Here is a 17,223-nt window from a genome sequence, read left to right on the forward strand (position 1 = left end):
AAGTTAGCATGGGGCACATTTAAAACTAATCGGAGAAAGTTCTTTTTTACTCAACGCACAATTAAACTCTGGAATTTGTTGCCAGAGGATGTGGTTAGTGCAGTTAGTATAGCTGTGTTTAAAAAAGGATTGGATAAGTTCTTGGAGGAGAAGTCCATTACATTGCTATTAAGTTCACTTAGAGAATAGCTACCTCCATTAGCAATGGTAACATGGAATAGACTTAGTTTTGGGGTACTTGCCAGGTTCTTATGGCCTGGATTGGCCACTGTTGGAAACAGGATGCTGGGCTTGATGGACCCTTGGTCTGATCCAGTATGGCATTTTCTTATGTTCTTATGTCAGTGCGGTAGCCACCTTCCATAAAGGTATCAGGGATGTTCCTATATTAGTACAACCCCTTGTAACACATTTTTTGAAGGGCTTGGTTCACCTCAAGCCTCCACTGCTTCCTCTGGCCCCTTCTTGGGACCTTAACCTGGTTTTGGGTCGGCTCATGAAACCACCATTCAAGCCTCTTCTCTCTTGTGAACTTCGATATTTCACATGGAAAGTGATTTTCCTTTTGACAATCACTTCAGCTCACAGAGTTAGGATATTTCAGGCCCTAGTTCCCTATCCGCCTTACACTAAACTTCTGCAGGACCGGGTAGTACTCCGCACTCACCCTAAATTCTTACCTAAGGTAGTTTCGGATTTTCACCTCAATCAATCCATCATACTACCTAACTTTTTTCCCAGGCCCCATTCCAATCCAGGCGAACAGGCTCTGCATACCCTAGACTGTAAACGGGCTCTAGACCATATAGCTGCCTACAGGAAAAGCACTCAGTTGTTCGTCTCTTTCCACTCTAACAAATTAGGGCAGCCTGTGGGTAAGCAGACTCTCTCTTTCTGGTTGGCGGACTGCATATCCTTTTGCTATCAGCAAGCAGGCATTCCATTTCAAGACCGTGTTAAAGCACACTCTGTGAGGGCCATGGCGACTTTAGTAGCACACCTCCGATCGGTGCCACTTCCTGACATTTGCAGGGCTGCCACCTGGAGTTCTCTCCACACCTTTGCAGCCCACTATTGCTTGGACAAAGCCGGAAGACAAGATTCCATCTTCGGCCAGTCTGTCTTTCGTAACCTGTTTACAACGTGACATACCAACACCCTTCCGCCTGCCCGGTGGGGTTCAGGATGCCCTCTACCAAATTCCACCCCAGTTGTTGTGCCTGTTGCACGCCTTTGGGTACATTTGGTGCATGCTCGGACATCCTCAGCTTGATACTCACCCATATGTGAGGACTACCATCCAGCTTGTCCTGTGAGAAAGCAAATGTTGTTTACCTGTAACAGGTGTTCTCACAGGACAGCAGGATGTTAGTCGTCACGAAACCTGCCCGCCACACCGCAGTGTTAAGTTCGTAATGTTTTATTATTTTATTTTTCGACACTGCCTGTAGCTTTTAAATAAGACTGAAGGGGGACCCCTGCTGGCTTCATGGTTAATGCCATGCTGGGCATGCCCAGTAGGGGCCAGTCAAAGTTCTGGAAACTTTGACAAAAGTGTTCCGTGATAGGGCTCCATCCTGTGATGTCACCCATATGTGAGGACTAACATCCTGCTGTCCTGTGAGAACACCTGTTACAGGTAAGCAACATTTGCTTTCTAGTTTCTTGGCTCTTGATGCATGAAAGGTTGGCCACCCTTGCTTTAGATCATTCTTTAAAATATTAATACAGTAGTCAATGCAGACATCTGTATAACACCACTTGTCACCTTATTCTAGTAGTTAGAATACTTGCGATGAATTACGGTTCTCTGTAGCCTTCCCTTCAGCCAGTTTTTAATCCGCTTACAAATTTTATCTTTAAATCCCGCACATTTAATTTGAAAATTGTTTTTCATGTGGTACCATATCAAAAACTTTAGCAAAATCTTGGCATGTTATATTGGTCATGTTTCCCATTTCAAATTTGCTTACTATTCTTGAGAAAAAAAAAATATTGAGTTTGTTGCTCCTGAACTTATACTGAGTTTTGCTAATTATTCTTTTCTCTCCCAAGTGTGCAACATCTTTTTATGGCTTCCATTATTTCCCTGACAGACTAACCAGTCAATAGTTTCCTAGTTGTTTTGTTGAATATGAGTACTACATGTGCCCTTTGCTGTTAGTGAGGAAGCATGCCTATCCTTAAGATTCTTGAAAAATTAAATATCAAATAACTAATGTTCTAGTTTTGTTCTATATTAGCATTTACTTTTAGTGGTTTATTTTTATTTTGGGGTTTCATTTTACATCTAAATTTTGTTGCCAAATCAAAAGGGTTTGAACAGTGAGGTTTTTTTTCTTGACTTCTGTTTTCTTAAAAAAAAACCCAACCAAAAAACCCCCTGAAAACTCATGTGCAGTGTTTAAAGCTATGAGATTTTATATAAATTGGGTGTCTAAGCAAAAGCATTTAGCAAATAGCAAACATTTGTGTCTTAAACCTAAGCTAACCAATCTTTTAAAAACTTACAATCTATTTATATTCTTGTCAGGTATCGTTTGGGAGTTCACAAGTGTATTGAATGTTACTCAGAAATAAAAGATTTTGCAAGCCACTTCCCAACATATGTCCATTGTAGTTTATGCAGATATAGTACCAGCTGTAGTAAAGCCTATGTCAATCATCATATGATGAGGTAAGATTGCTGCTATACTGAGCTATGCTTTATTTATTTAATTTATATTCCATCTTTCAGGCTTTTCAAAGCGGATTACATTCAGGTACTGCAGGTATTTCCCTATCCCCAGAGGGCTTGTAATCCAAGTTTGTACCGGAGGCAATGGAGGGTGAAGCGACTTGACCAAGGTCACAATGAGCGTCAGCTTGATTTGAACCCTGGCTTCCCTGGTTTTAGCCCACTGCTGTAACCACTAGGCTACTCCTCTTTTAACAACATGGAAATATGGGTACTGGATCTGTTTTTAAAGCCTATGGGGGTCATTTTCAAAAGCGATTACTAAATGGGGGCAGAGTTGGGGCGGAGTCGGCCCCTGAAGAGGAGGAGTCGGGGCAGCACCGGGGCCGACTCTGCGGATACATCGCTGGCGGCGAAAGGTAAGGACCCTTATTGCCGCCAGTTTCGTGCCAAATAATTACACCTTTTATGGTGTAGTTATTCGGTGCAAAAGCCGGCAGTCAGCGCACCTCAGTGGTGCGATGGCTGCCGGCTTTCACAGGCCCGCCCCCCGCTTAACTCCCCCGTTATCGCTGTATTTTCTAAGGTCTGTGATCTTAGAAAATGCAGGCCTAAATTTGGATATAAGAATGCATTTTTTATTGTGGAATAAACGACAAACATTTGGGTAACATTTGACTAAAGAAACTTGGGTTTTCAGTTTTGCAGTGCTTGTTGTGGGTCATCAGAAATGTGGTTTAAGAGATCATTTCTGTCACTGGAAATATTGCCCTCTGAATATTTACCATGACTTGCATGCTTTAGGTCAGTGGTTCCCAACCTGGAGTCCGTGAGACCATCCCAGGAAGGTCCTCCAGAAGGGATGCAAAAATGTTTCGCTAGAGAGAAAATGAGTGGGCTGCTGCTACCTGTAATTAGCTATGCTGCTGCCACAGGCCAGTAGAATGAGAGTGGGGCCTATTATGACCTTAAAAACTTCACCCCACATTACTGCAGGCCAGGAGGAAGAGGGACAGAGAGGGGCTGTTTGCGCCCATTAGAAGCCTCAAGCCACACTGCTGCATGTTTAGCAGAGGTGGAGAAGAGGGGAGCTGATGGCAGCTGTCAGAATCTTTGCAGCTTCTGCTGCACACTGAGGAAAGCTGGGTTATCACAACAGTGAGAAATTTTTCCCACTACTGCCACTTGCTCTGCCACTGGCCTGACAGAGAGCGAGAGGAGAAGAGAGCTGCAGCAAAAATGAGTAGAATGGCTCAAAGGAAGAAAAGAGGAAATGGAGCCAGGGTTGACAGTATACAGTGCATTAAAGTATTCAGATCCCTTCACTTTGTCCATATTTTATTACACTACAGCCTTATTCTAAAATGGATAATATGCATTCCTTGTACGTACCAGGATCAGTCCAGCCTGCTGGGTTATGCCTCCCTTCCAGCTGATGGAGTCAGAGAAAAGCTGAAAAGCATCCCCAGATAACCCAGTGTGCCACCTGCGATCCTTCAGTATTTCTCTGACTTCAGCAGATGAAGGATGGCATAACCTGCGGTCCTGATCCTTTGCAAAATTCTTTATTTGATTAATAAGTGAAGGGGGTATCCTAACCTTAGTACCTTTGACTAGATCAACTTGTAGTAAGTAGTAAAAAAAAAAAAGGGGGGGGGAGGAAGACTGAGATCACTTTGTAATAGCAGGCAAGGCTGGGCTCCTGCCCTTGGCCTTAATACCCGGAGAATATTGACACAGCCCGGTGAGTTGAGGGGGATTTACCAGTGGGCCGGTCCCTCCCCCTATACAGTGTCAGAGACGTCTTAATTCCTCTGGTGGGAGCTACAAATTGCATATTAAGCCCAGGGACATACATTCCCCTGGTTGAGTAACTCTGAAAAATAAAAAATAAATACATAAATAAAAGACACAGAGTGAGCCTGCTGAAATCTCCCGGGGCTCCGGAGGGGGTGAATTGCTTCACTCAGCTGATTTTCTACTTATGGCTTAGATTGTCATGTCGCGAGGATCTCGATGTGCAGCTTGTGGAGAGCCGGCAGCGCAGCTCTCTCGTGAAGGCCTCTGCTCCCGCTGTATCCCCGGGAGCGAGGGGCCTTCGCAGCTGCCGATTGCAGGGAAAAGATCAGCGTTGTCGCAATTGCACGGCTTAGGCCACAGTCAGACAGTTCACAAGGAGAGGCCTGCCCCGTCCCCAACAAGCATGGGAACGGCGGCCATTTTGCCCGATTCGGGCCCCGATGCTGCGCAGGGCTCAGATGTACAGGGGGAGGGGATTTCCCGCCAATTTCTCTGCCTACATTAAGCCCCCAAAGGCCTCGTGATTTGGGACATGATTCTTCTCCTCCTCCTGCCATGCTTCTGGGGGGGGCCCTTAAAGAGACCGCACCCATTTTCTTCTCAGTTTATTTTACTGCTTCACAAAGCTTATATGGAGGCTGAGGCAAACTTGGATGGGCAATATTCTCCTCCTGCTAAGGTCCCCAGGCCTGTGGAGGATCAAGAGGCTCCTAGGACCTGGTCTTCCCGTCCCGCTCCTGACGATGAGCTACCAGCACCTTCCACTCTTCCGGGGTCCGTGCTTCCGGACCCCTCCCCGGTGGATACGAGCGATGATGTTGACAATGCCGCTCCGGTGAAGGAGGATGATCCGCGGGTGCTCTGGTTATTTCGTAAGGAGGAGCTAGACCCTTTGATTCCTCATGTGCTACAGGAACTAGATATTCAGGCTCCGCGGCTGTTGACTGATCCTTCTTCAGGGGATCCTGTTTTGAAGGGCCTGCGGGCCCCTCCTAGAACTTTTCCTTTCCACACGATGCTTTTACAGCTTATGACCCGGGAATGGAATGCGCCTGAAGCCATCCTAAGGGTTAGTAGGGCCATGGAAAATCTTTACCCGCTGCCGGACGAGTTCTTGGATCTCAAAATCCCTAAGGTGGAAGCGGCCATCGCCAAGCGCACCACGGTTCCGGTAACGGAAGGGGCAGCTCTCAAGGACCTCCAGGATAGAAAGCTGGAGTTCCCTGTACGTACCAGGATCAGTCCAGACCGTGGATTAAGCCCCCGTTCCAGCAGGTGGAGACAGACCAGAGTTCTGAGGCTTGCCCATATAAGGACGGAACCCACCCAGAAACCCTCAGTATTTGTCTGTCTCCAGCAGGTGGAACAGCTCACCCTTTGGTTCCCTGTTCAGCTTGCCCTCTGTAGTCTTTCTTCTTCTTTCTCTGGGGCAAGCTCACACAAGTACATTTTTAGTTTACTTCTTAATTATTATTTAAAAAAAAAAAAATCTTTTTGTCAGTTTTCTCTGACTAACTGTGTCAGGGCAGACAGTTTTGTCTCCCTCGCTCTTGGGGTTCCTAGGGGGGCTTTGCCCCTTGATTTCTGTCAGCCTAGGTTCCCTTCCCGGTGACCTAGTGTGGGTGATACTGGTGGTGCCAGTCCCTCTCCCCACGTTTACTGCTACCGTGCCCCGAGATGCACATGCCTCGGTTGAGCCTTCAGGGATGTCTTTCATGCCCCTGCTTCTGTGAATTATTTATTTACCAAAAAAAAAAAAAACAACTCACTTTCACAGAATATATATTTTATATACTTTATTTAAATAAATAAAATGCAGCAGTTTATTTTGTGAGGAGGGAGCGGGGTTCAATCTCCCGCCCAGCTCCTCAGGGGCTCCCTGCTCAGCTGTTTTTAATTACCTTAGCGCAGTGGTCCCCAAACCTGTCCTGGAGGGCCACCAGCCAGTCGGGTTTTTGGGATATCCTCAATGAATATGCATGAGAGAAAATTTACATGTTATGGAGGCAGTGCATGCAAATTTTCTCTCATGCATATTCATTGAGGATATCCCAAAAACCCGACTGGCTGGTGGCCCTCCAGGACAGGTTTGGGGACCACTGCCTTAGCGGCTACTCCCTGCTCTATGCCGCAGCCATCTTGCTGTTTAGCCCGTGGAGAGTCGGCCTCCCGACTCTCCCGCGTAGGGGTATGTTCAAGGTGCATTTCAGGGAGTGAGGGCTCCTCTATTGAACCGCCACCTTTTAGACCTCAGGGAAGGGCTCCCCGACGAATTTCAAAGCCGTTCCCATCCTGGGAACACGCATCAGCTGCGGCCATTTTGGGGGTTTTCAGATGAAACACTTCCTGCTTCTTCGGGGGCTGGGGATCCGATTCCCCCCCCCCCCCCCCCCCCCCGATTTGAGCCCGGTTCGCTCTCGGGGGGTGGCTCGGACCCCCCCCTCTCCTCTCCCGCCCCTCCCCCCTTCCACAAAAAAATCAGCATGGACCCGTTTTTCATTGGATTTTGTGCTTTTATTACATGAGTCTTATTTAGCAAGTTTACAAAGGGATGTAGACCCCCTTCAGTGGTTTCCCTCCCCCCTGATTTGGTTCCGGACCCACAGGGTCCGGTTAGGATTCGGGTGGTTCTGGGTGTTCTCCCCCCCACCCCCTGCCTCCCTCTGACCTGCTTGATTTAGGGGATATTGATACTACGACCCAAGCCCCCCGCTGGAGGGCGACGACCCTTGTGTCCTGTGCTTATTTCAGCGGGAAGATTTGGATCCCCTTATTCCCTTCGTTCTCCAAGAGTTGGGAATTGATGCCTCACCAGATGACTCTGTGGCAGCTGCCATGACACCAAATGCGGACCCGGTCCTGGCGGGACTCAGGGCGTTACTGCGTACTTTTCCATTTCACCCTATGCACCGCCTGCTTCTCCTCAGGGAATGGAGGCGGGCCTCCGAGTTGGTAGGGCTATGGATAAGCTATACCCGCTCCCTGAGGACTGCCTGGACATGTTAAAAATCCCTAAAGTAGATTCTTCTGTCACTGCTGTTACAAAACGTAATACCATTCCCATGGTGGGCGCTACTGCATTGCGAGATGTGCAAGACCGTAAGTTTGAATTTTATTTGAAACGCATTTTTGAGGTCTTAGCGCTTGGAGTCCGGGCGACTATTTGCAGCAATCTCATGCAGCGGGCAAGCCTTAGATGGATGCAACAGTTACTCAGCACCCAGGACCTCCCATCTGCGGAGGCTGAGCGTTCAGAGGGTGCTATAGCCTATGGTGCCGATGCCTTTTATGACTTGCTTCGGGTCCAAGCTATGGTTTCTGCGTTTTTCGGCCAGGCCTCTTCTCTGGTTACGCATTGGTCCGCTGATGCTTCTTCCAAGGCTCAGTTGGGCACTCTTCCTTTTAAGGGCAGGTTGCCTTTTGGTGAGGACCTGGAACAGCTTATTAAGTCCTTGGGTGGAAACAAAGTCCATAAGCTGCCAGAGGACCGATCCAAACAGTTGAAGTCTTTTTTTCCTGACTCGCTCTCACTTCAGGGGGAACCGCCGTTACGCTAGCTCAGCCCGCGGCTCCTTTCCCAGGGGAGGCATGTCCAGGTCCCAGTCTTGGTCCCATTCCTTTTGTGGCCGTCGAGGTTTCCGAGATGGCCATCAGCAACTCAATACCACTAAATCAGCTCCCCAATGAAATTTAGCCGGTCCATTCCTCTGCACGAAACTTAGGTGGGCATCTTTCTCTGTTTCTCGAGGAGTGGGCCAGAATCACTTCCGATCTCTGGGTCCTCGATGTGATAGAACATGGCTACGCATTAGAGTTTGTCAGGGACCTACCGGATCTATATATCATGTCCCCTTGCGGCCTTTCCAAACGGCCTGCGATCTGTCACACCCTTTTGAGACTTCAGGATTTGGGAGCGATCCTTCCGGTTCCGGTGCAAGAACAAGGCACCGGCCAGTATTCAATTTACTTCTTTGTTCCCCAATAGGACGATTCCTTTCGCCCCATTCTGGATCTCAAAAGGGTCAATCAGGCCCTCAAGGTTCCCCATTTCAAGATGGAAACTCTACGGGCAGTAATTGCGGCGGTCCATCCCGGCGAGTTCCCATTCGTCAGGAACATCAAAAGTTTCTTCGTTTTCAGATTCTAGGCCAGCACTTCCAGTTTCGGGCTCTCCCATTCGGTCTTACCACCACCCCCCGCACTTTCACCAAGACCATGGTAGTCGTTGTGGCAGCTCTCAGTCGGGAAGGGATCTTAGTCCATCCTTACCTGGACGATTGGTTGATAAGGGCCAAGTCCGCCGCTCTCTGCACGCTTGTGGTAGACAGAGTTTTTAGCCCTTCTCACATCTCTCGGCTGGATAGTCAACTACTCCAAAAGCACTCTTCGGCCCTAACAAGAGCTAGAATTCCTGGGCACTCTTTTCAACACTCGGGTTGGGAAAGTTTTTTTTTTCTTTCGGACTTGCGAACACTCAACTTGATCGATCAGCTGAACACTTTCATCACTCTTCCGCTTCCCACGGCGTGGGATTATCTGCAGGTTCTAGGGACCATGGCTTCCACGATCGATCTCGTCCCCTGGGTGTTTGCTCATATGCGTCCCTTACAGAGAGCATTGTTGTCGTGTTGAAAGCCGAAGTCGGAACAGTATCAGGAGATTCTCCCTCTCAAGGGGATGCCTCTTTTGACTCCCTCCAGGGTCATAGTAACGATGGATGCCAGCCTCTCCGGATGGGGGGGCTGTCTACCAATCCCATGTGACTCAAGGTTTTTGGTCCCTGTCCCAGTCTCGGTGGCACATCAATTGTCTAGAAGCCCGATTGGTTCGCCTGGCCCTCAAGTTTTTTCTTCCTCTGATTCGCCATAAAGCGGTCCGAGTGCTATCAAACAATTCCACCATGGTGACTTACATAAATCGACAAGGGGGGACTCGAAGTCACCTAATGGCGCTAGAGGCCAGCAAGCTTTTTCTCTGGGCGGAGAGGCACTTGGATCGCCTGGCGGCTTCCCACATAGCAGGCAAGGAGAATGTCCAAGCTGAATTCCTCAGTCGACAACATCTCAATGCCGGCGAGTGGGAGTTGTCAGACGTAGCTATGGGTCTAATAGTGCACAGGTGGGGTCCCCCTCACCTAGACTTCATGGCGACGCTAGCCAATACCAAGGCTCTCCGATTCTTCAGCCGGTGGATGGAGCATTGCTCAGAGGGAGTGGTTGCGCTGGTTCTTCCCTGGCCCTTCGATGTTCTTCTTTACATGTTCCCACCGTGGCCGTTAGTGGGGAAGGTTCTTCGGAGAATAGAGCTCCATCGCGGACCAGTCATTCTCGTGGCCCCCAAATGGCCCCGACAGCCGTGGTTCGCGGACCTAGTGAATCTCACTGCGGACGGCCCTCTTTGTCTCGGTCATCTGCCCCATCTCCTGCGTCAGGGTCCCGAATTTTTCAACCAGGTGGATCGCTTTTGTCTAGCGGCATGGCTTTTGAACGGAGATGTTTGAGACGCAGAGGATATAAGGAAGAGGTCATTGCTACCCTCCTTAGGGCTCGTAAGCAGTCAACTTCGTTTACCTATGTCCGGGTCTGGAAGGTTTATTTGAAAACGTCTGCGAGGATTTGGACGTTTCTGCTCGTTCCCCTTCTGTTGCGGTGATACTCTCTTTTCTTCAGCGAGGTTTCTCCAAGGGTTTTTCGGTCAGCTCCCTGCGTGTTCAGGTCTCGGCGCTTGGTTCCCTCTGGGTTCCGTTGAAGGTCGGCCAGTAGCCTCTCATCCGGATGTTGTTCGCTTTTCTCAGAGTCGCTAAGCATCTAAAGCCACCTATCTGGTCTATTTGTCCTTCGTGGAGTTTAAATTTGGTTCTTCGAGCTCTTTGTACGGCTCCGTTCGAACCTCTTCGTCATGCCACTCTCAAAGACTTGACTCTCAAGACTGTTTTCCTGTTCAGCCAGGAGATTGTCCGAGCTTCAAGCTCTATCTTGTAGAGACCTTTTCTTGCGTTTTTCGGACTCGGGCGGCTCTCAAGACCGTACCTTCTTTCTTACCTAAGGTTGTTTCTTCTTTTCATATTTACCAGTCTGTTGAACTTCCCGCTTTTTCTCCAGAGGATATCGCAGCCTCTGGTGGTGGTGATCTTCGTCAACTAGATCTTCATCGAGTCTTATTGCGTTATCCTGAGGTCACCAATGATTTGCGTGTCTCTGATCATCTTTTTGTCCTGTGGAGTGGACCCAGCAGGGGGAAGCAAGCTTCTAAATCTATGATCACTCGCTGGTTGAAGGATGCGTTTTCCTCTGCTTACATTTGCAAGGGCCGAGCAGTTCCTGAAGGCCTAAAAGCTCATTCTTTGCGTTCTCAAGCGACCTCTTGGGCGGAGTCTCAATCTGTGTCGCCGCAGGAAATTTGTAGGGCGGCTACATGGAAATCCCTTCATACTTTTTCTCGTCACAACTGCCTCGATGTTCAACCTCCAGTCTTTGGTTCCTTTGGTCGGCAGGTTCTTCGAGTGGGACTGTCTGGGTCCCACCCTTTGTAGGAAAGCTTTGGGACATCCCATGGTCTGGACTGATCCTGGTACGTACAGGGAAAGGAAAATTAGTTCTTACCTGATAATTTTCGTTCCTGTAGTACCAAGGATCAGTCCAGACACCCGCCTGTTCTTTTCTGTCCGCTCAAAATTTTTTTCCAGGTATTTTTTTGTCTTTTTCCTTCTTATAGGATTTCCTTGATTCCTGCATCGTCTTCCTGGATTTTGCTTATAGGCACCGGAAGCATCGTTACGATGATCAGGGGTAGTTATAAAGAGCGTTTAGTTTACACAGCTCATTCAATTGTACTGTTATTTGTTGGTTTAAATTACATTTATAGTTATCCTGTTACTTGCTTGATCTTATACCTTTCTGCTTTGACACTGGTTATACTGAGGGTTTCTGGGTGGGTTCCGTCCTTATATGGGCAAGCCTCAGAACTCTGGTCTGTCTCCACCTGCTGGAACGGGGGCTTAACCCACGGTCTGGACTGATCCTTAGTACTACAGGAACGAAAATTAGCAGGTAAGAACCAATTTTCCTTTATTTTCCCTCCTCAATCTACACACAATGCCTCATAATGACAAAGTGAAATCAGGTTTGTAGAAATTTGTGCAAATTAAAAAAAATAAGACTGAAATATCACTTTTACATTAAGTATTCAGACCTTTTACTAAGTACTTCACTGAGGCACCTTGTGTATGATGCTACAATTTTGGCACACCTGGAGTTAGGGATTTTCTCCCATTCTTCTCTGCAGGTCCTCTCAAGCTCTGTCAGATTGGATGGAGAGCATCGATACACAGCTGTTTTCAGGTCTGTCCAGAAATGTTCATTTCCTAGCGTGTAGCCAAATGGACTCAGGACCAATGGGTGAGCAGATTGAGATGGAGTCAGGTTTCAAAGCTGACATCACCCAAGATACACCCCTGCAGTGACCTCAACCTTTCACTATTTCACAGTCTCCAGCAGATGTGGACATGCTTTCCCTATGGGATTGCTAAACCTTTTGGAAGAAGAAATTGTACCTTTAAATTGGAGAAAAGATTGAGCCCCACCCTCCTGCTGTGATACCTAAAGGTCCTTCCCCCATTTGAGAATTCCTGAGGTGATTTCCGAGATCCCTCAGAGGTGTGCCTTGGTCTGGTAGTTGGTTCCCAGCATGGACTTTGCTGCTGAAGCAGCTGAAAGGCAGCGGGTGCAGGAAGCCGAGCGTGGCAGTGACGGCCGAAGCTCTCTCCCCCTGCACCTGGAGACAGTCTCTATACTCAGCCGGTAAGCACTGAGCCCAGGTAGGTTTAAAAAAAAAAAAAAAAAAAAAGAGACGTTGGAGAGGTTTCGATAAGAATTCCTCTGGTCTCCTTGCGCACAACTTACTAGGCACGGAATACAAATAAAGCTGGGCGTACAGGCTGTGCATATGCTTCGCTGCAGACTGCGTAGGCACCCAAAATCTATGCGCATAAAATTTTAAGTGCGAGCCATCTGAACATGCAGTTACTGTCACCAGTGGCTCCAGCAGCAAAGAAACATAAGCACCTTTCTTTCTGCACTGCTTATCATATTAGGACTGCACAGTCTGACCTGGATTCTTGCTTATGTCAGCAATGTGAGGAAGCCCAGGGAGCACTGGCCTCCCCGAACTTTACTAAGCCCGACTCCTCTTATTCAGAGGATGAATCAGCCACAGCCTTAACTGGAAGTCCCCAGATCTGGGTAACCCTGGGACTGGGTCAACCATGGGAGAGGGGAATTTAGCAGCACCTACCCCAGTACCTCCTGGGCTAGGCATGGACTTGGCCACCTTCACTTGGGTGGAATTCTTTCAAGGCATTCAAGCCTTCATACAGGTGCAGTCTTCTACCTAACTTGCCCCTGTCCAGACAGAACCTTAGCCAGTAAACCCTCCCTCTCCTAGTCCTATCGGCAGACCTCGAGGTATGCCTTGATTCACCAAGGGTATCCCTGGCAGGGATCCGGATGGCACAGATGAAGAAGAGGATCCAGATTCCTTGGAAGATGAGGAAATTCCCCTTGGTTTAGAACCGTATCAGACCATGTTACTGTTCTTCCATAGAGACAAATTGCCAGCCCTGGTTTCCCAGACCGTGAAGATGCTGAGAGTTCCTGGGGTGGACTCTGACAGAATCAAAGAAGAATCCCATTCTTATTTCCCTACAGAAAGCTTCTTGCTACTTTCCAGTACTGGAAGCCATCCAGGAGTTGATTGACCTTGGATGGGATGCCCTAGAAGCAAGTTTTAAAGGTGGACGCACATTAGAAGCTCTAAACCCACTGCATCTGGCAGTGAGATAATGTTTGTGTTTCCCTAAAGTGGATGTGCTGATCTGTGCTATCTCTAAGGACCGGATTTTAAAAGCCCTGCACGCGTAAATCCGGCCGGATTTACGTGAGCCGGCACACCTATTTTGCATAGGCCGCTGGCGCACGCATAGCCCAGGGACGCGCATAAGTCCCGTGGCTTCGTAAAAGGGGCGGGGGGGCGTGTCCGGGGGTCAGGGGGCGGTTCGGGGCAGGACTGGGGGCGTGGCGCCAGCCTGGGGACGTGGTCGAGGCCTCCGGACCAGACCCTGGGTCAGGTGATGGCGCGCGAAGATTTACGCCTGCTTTCGGCAGGCATAAATCTGCCAACAAAGGTAGGGGGGGGGGTTTAGATAGGGTCGGGAGGGTGGGTTAGGTAGGGGAAGGGAGGCGGAAGGAAAGTTCCCTCCGAGGCCGCTCCAATTTCGGAATGGCCTCGGAGGAAACAGGCAGCGCGCGCCGACCCCAGATTTTATAAGATACGTGCGGCTACGCGCGTATCTTATAAAATCCAGCGTACTTTTGTTCGCACCTGGTGCACGAACAAAAGTACGCACACCCTTAAATTTATAAAATCTACCCCTAAGTGAACAATTATCCCAGTGGAAGGAGGAGCGGCTTTAAAGGATGTGCACGATAGGCAGATAGAGTCCATCCTTAAACAGGTCTTTGATGCAATATCAGTGACCTTACAGATTGCTTCTTGTTGTTCCCTGGTAGCTCGTTTGTGCCTGCTCCTCTCTTGGGAGGTGGATGATTTGGGGGCAAATTCCAGAGCGGTTATGGAACCTGTCGCTGCCTTTTTAGCTGACGTGGGCTCGGACCTAGTCCGTAACTCGGCCAGAGATGTGGCCTCAGTGGTGGCGGCCAGAAGACAGCTATGACTACGGAATTGGTCAGCAGACGCAACCTCCAAGGCCAGTATCACAAAGATGCCCCTTAAAGGATCACTCCTCTTCGGAAATGAATTGGAAAAGCTGGCCAGTAAATGGAGCAAATCTCCAGTACCCCATCTACCAGAAGATAAGAGAAAGCAGTTACAGTGCCCCTCGCCCATGAGGGGTCAATCCAGGGGTTCCCAGTGCTTTTGCCCCTACAGCAACTCAACATTTCAGAAGTTTGGCAGTCCAAGTGAGGATCAGTCTCGGGTTCAGGTTCATCCCAAACCCCCCAATGAAATTTTGCTGACCCACCCTTGGAACGAGGAGATAGGGGGTCGATTGTCCCTCTTCTACCAATGGTGGGTCGAGATCACTTCGGACAAATGGGGTACTGGAGGTCATACAAGAAAGATATGTGCTGAAATTTCGCAGCACTCCTCGAGACATTCATAAACTCCTTGCCACTCCCAGCACAAGAAGCAGGCAGTGGAGACTATCCTGTTAAGGCTTCTCAGGATGAGGGCTATAATCCCAGTACCTGCACCCCGGGAAAACACAGGGTGGTGTTCCATCTATTTCATCGTACCCAGGAAGGAAGGTTCCTTTCACCCCATCCTGGACCTCAAGACCATCAACCGACATCTACGAGTGATTAATTTCTGCATGGAAACCCTATGCTCCATAATAATGGCTGTACAATCAGGAGAATTCTTAACCTCGCTGGACCTATCCGAGGCCTACCTACATATTCCAGTCCGGCAAAAACATAGTTTCCTATGCTTTGCGGTATTGGGTTGCCATTTTCAGTTCTGGCCATCGCCCCCAGAACATTTTCCAATATTATGGTGGTCGTAGCGGCAGTGTTTGAGAAAAGAGGGGAATCCTGGTGTACCCATACTTGGACGACTGGTTGATCTTGGTTGGGTCGTAAACCTGAACAAAAGCAGTCTCAAATCCTCCCAGTCCTTGGAATATCTCGTCCTGTTCGACATCAAGCAGGGCAAGGTCTTCCTCCCAACCATGCGGATAAGGAAGTTGATGTCCCAAGGGCGTCTGTTGATGAACACGGTGTGCCCGATGGTGTGGAGCTAGCTTCAAGCCCTTGGTTTGATGGCGGCAACCCTGGAAATAGTGCTGTTGGCGAGGGCACACATGCGACCACTTCAACACTCCCTGCTGTCACGTTGGAACCCACTGTTTCAAGACTATTCGATTTGCCTCCACTTACCAATGAAAGTAGGCTCTTGGCTCCAGTGGCGGCTGCAGTAAGCTCATCAGGGCAGGGGTATACCCCTGCCTCCTCCAAACTGGCTGGTCCTAACAACAAACACAAGCCTTCAAGGCTGGGGAGCTCACTGTCAGGAACTGTCGGCCCAGGGGTGTTGGACCAAGGAAGAGGCACTCTGGAACATAAACCACCTGGAAGCCCAGCCTGTCAGTCTGCAATTCAGCCACATACTCCAGGGTCAAGCGGACCACGTTCCAGTGGGAGCACTGAGAGGAGAGGATCACCTTGCTGGTGGCTGAAAGGAATCAGTAAGTTTTTGCTTGGGATATTGTCTTTTTTAAAAAGTATTGGGACAAAGGTAACTATTTGGGAATATTATTTAGTGTGTTTGTGCTTTTAATAGTCAGTAAGGTAGCGAATAAACAAGTTAGACTGTATTTTTAAATAGTCAGTCAGTAAGGTAGCTAGTAAGTAGTAGTTAGTGTGTTTATTTTTAAAAGTCTGTAAGGAAGCTAGTAAGCAGAACTTAGTGTTTGTATTTTTTTTTTATATCTAAAGTTTTTTTTATTGCTCAATTTTGCAACATTACAAAGAAAAAAAAAGTTACAGAAATGAAGTACTTGGTATGCATTATGTACAACAGAAAGCAACATTATTAATAATTGGAAAAAAGTAACTAACAATAAAAGCATTGAAAGAGTAACTTCAATAGTCATGTGTCCTTATTATGTTGCAATGCCTGGTAACAATAAAAAATTCAGTGTGCATATATAAACTCAACATTCCCCCCTCCCTACACCCCCCCCCCCCCCATCTCTCACAAGTAGTATGAAGGTGATATCAAACTTCTTTCTGCAATACCATTAAATAAATACAAAGAGGTATACAGCAGACCAAAGAACTAATAAACTCATGAACGTTAGAGATATTGTAAGTAAAGAGGGTGTGCCAAAGACCAACCCTTCATGCCATATAGCCGCCACTTAATCATCAGAAGAACTACCCAAACCCTCTTTCCACATACAATACTTGCGCCAGGTATCCCAAAATCCTCCCAAAGTTTTCCGGAGATGGGCCGTAATTTCTGCTAAATGATAGATTTGCTCCACTTTACCTTGCACCACCGCTAAGGAGGGAATCTGAGGAGATTTCAGTCTTCTCGCAATTTCAATTCTAGTGGCCGAGAAGATAAAATTAGCCAGTGCATTGGACTTATCCTTCCCCTGGGATAATGGAAAACCTAACAAGGCCTGCTGGGGGAGGATACGAATGTCAGTGCGATATATCTGGGTCAGCCACACTTCCAACTCAGTCCAAAGCGGCCATAGCACTGCACATTCCCACCACATATGGAAAAAACTACCAGTTGTAGGGCATCCTCTCCAACAATGTTTGGAGATCAATGAGGACATGAGATTTAAGTGTTCTGGAGAGTAGTACCAGCGCAGCACCAATTTCCAGGAGTTTTCAATCATATGTGTTGCTAGTAATCCTCTACCAGTATTAAAAAAGATCTCCTCCCAAGCGCTTTGAGATAAAGAGATATTCAGATCCGCTTCCCATGCTACTACATAATTGGGTTTCAGAAAGTTCTCTTTACCCAGGAATGCGAAACATTCGAAAGTAGTTTAGCTGTTTGGTGCTTATTTAAACCTAAGAGCTCAAAATCAAACTTCCCCTGTGAGAAGTGCCCCTGAAGATGATTGGAATGTGCAAAGTGGCGGAGCTGTAGATACAAAAAGAGGTCAGAGCTCGCAAGATCAAACCCCGGAGTAAAGAAGGAGTTGGCAT

General features: G+C 48.0%; 1 protein-coding gene across 4 annotated transcripts in view; it reads left to right on the forward strand.

The window, feature by feature from the left end:
* Positions 1-17,223, forward strand: part of ZNF280D (zinc finger protein 280D) — a 570,468-nt gene that overhangs the window by 383,098 nt on the left and 170,147 nt on the right. For all 4 annotated transcript variants that reach the window (XR_003852490.1, XM_029575754.1, XM_029575752.1 and 1 more), the window contains one exon: positions 2,534-2,677. Coding sequence is in view for 3 of the 4 variants with exons in the window: in XM_029575754.1 (XP_029431614.1) it covers positions 2,534-2,677 (144 nt within the window). In the remaining variant the exon portion in view is untranslated. The remainder of the gene's footprint in view (positions 1-2,533; positions 2,678-17,223) is intronic.

Source organism: Rhinatrema bivittatum, chromosome 13, assembly GCF_901001135.1.
Source record: "Rhinatrema bivittatum chromosome 13, aRhiBiv1.1, whole genome shotgun sequence".
In the NCBI taxonomy this organism is placed as follows: Eukaryota; Metazoa; Chordata; class Amphibia; order Gymnophiona; family Rhinatrematidae; genus Rhinatrema; species Rhinatrema bivittatum.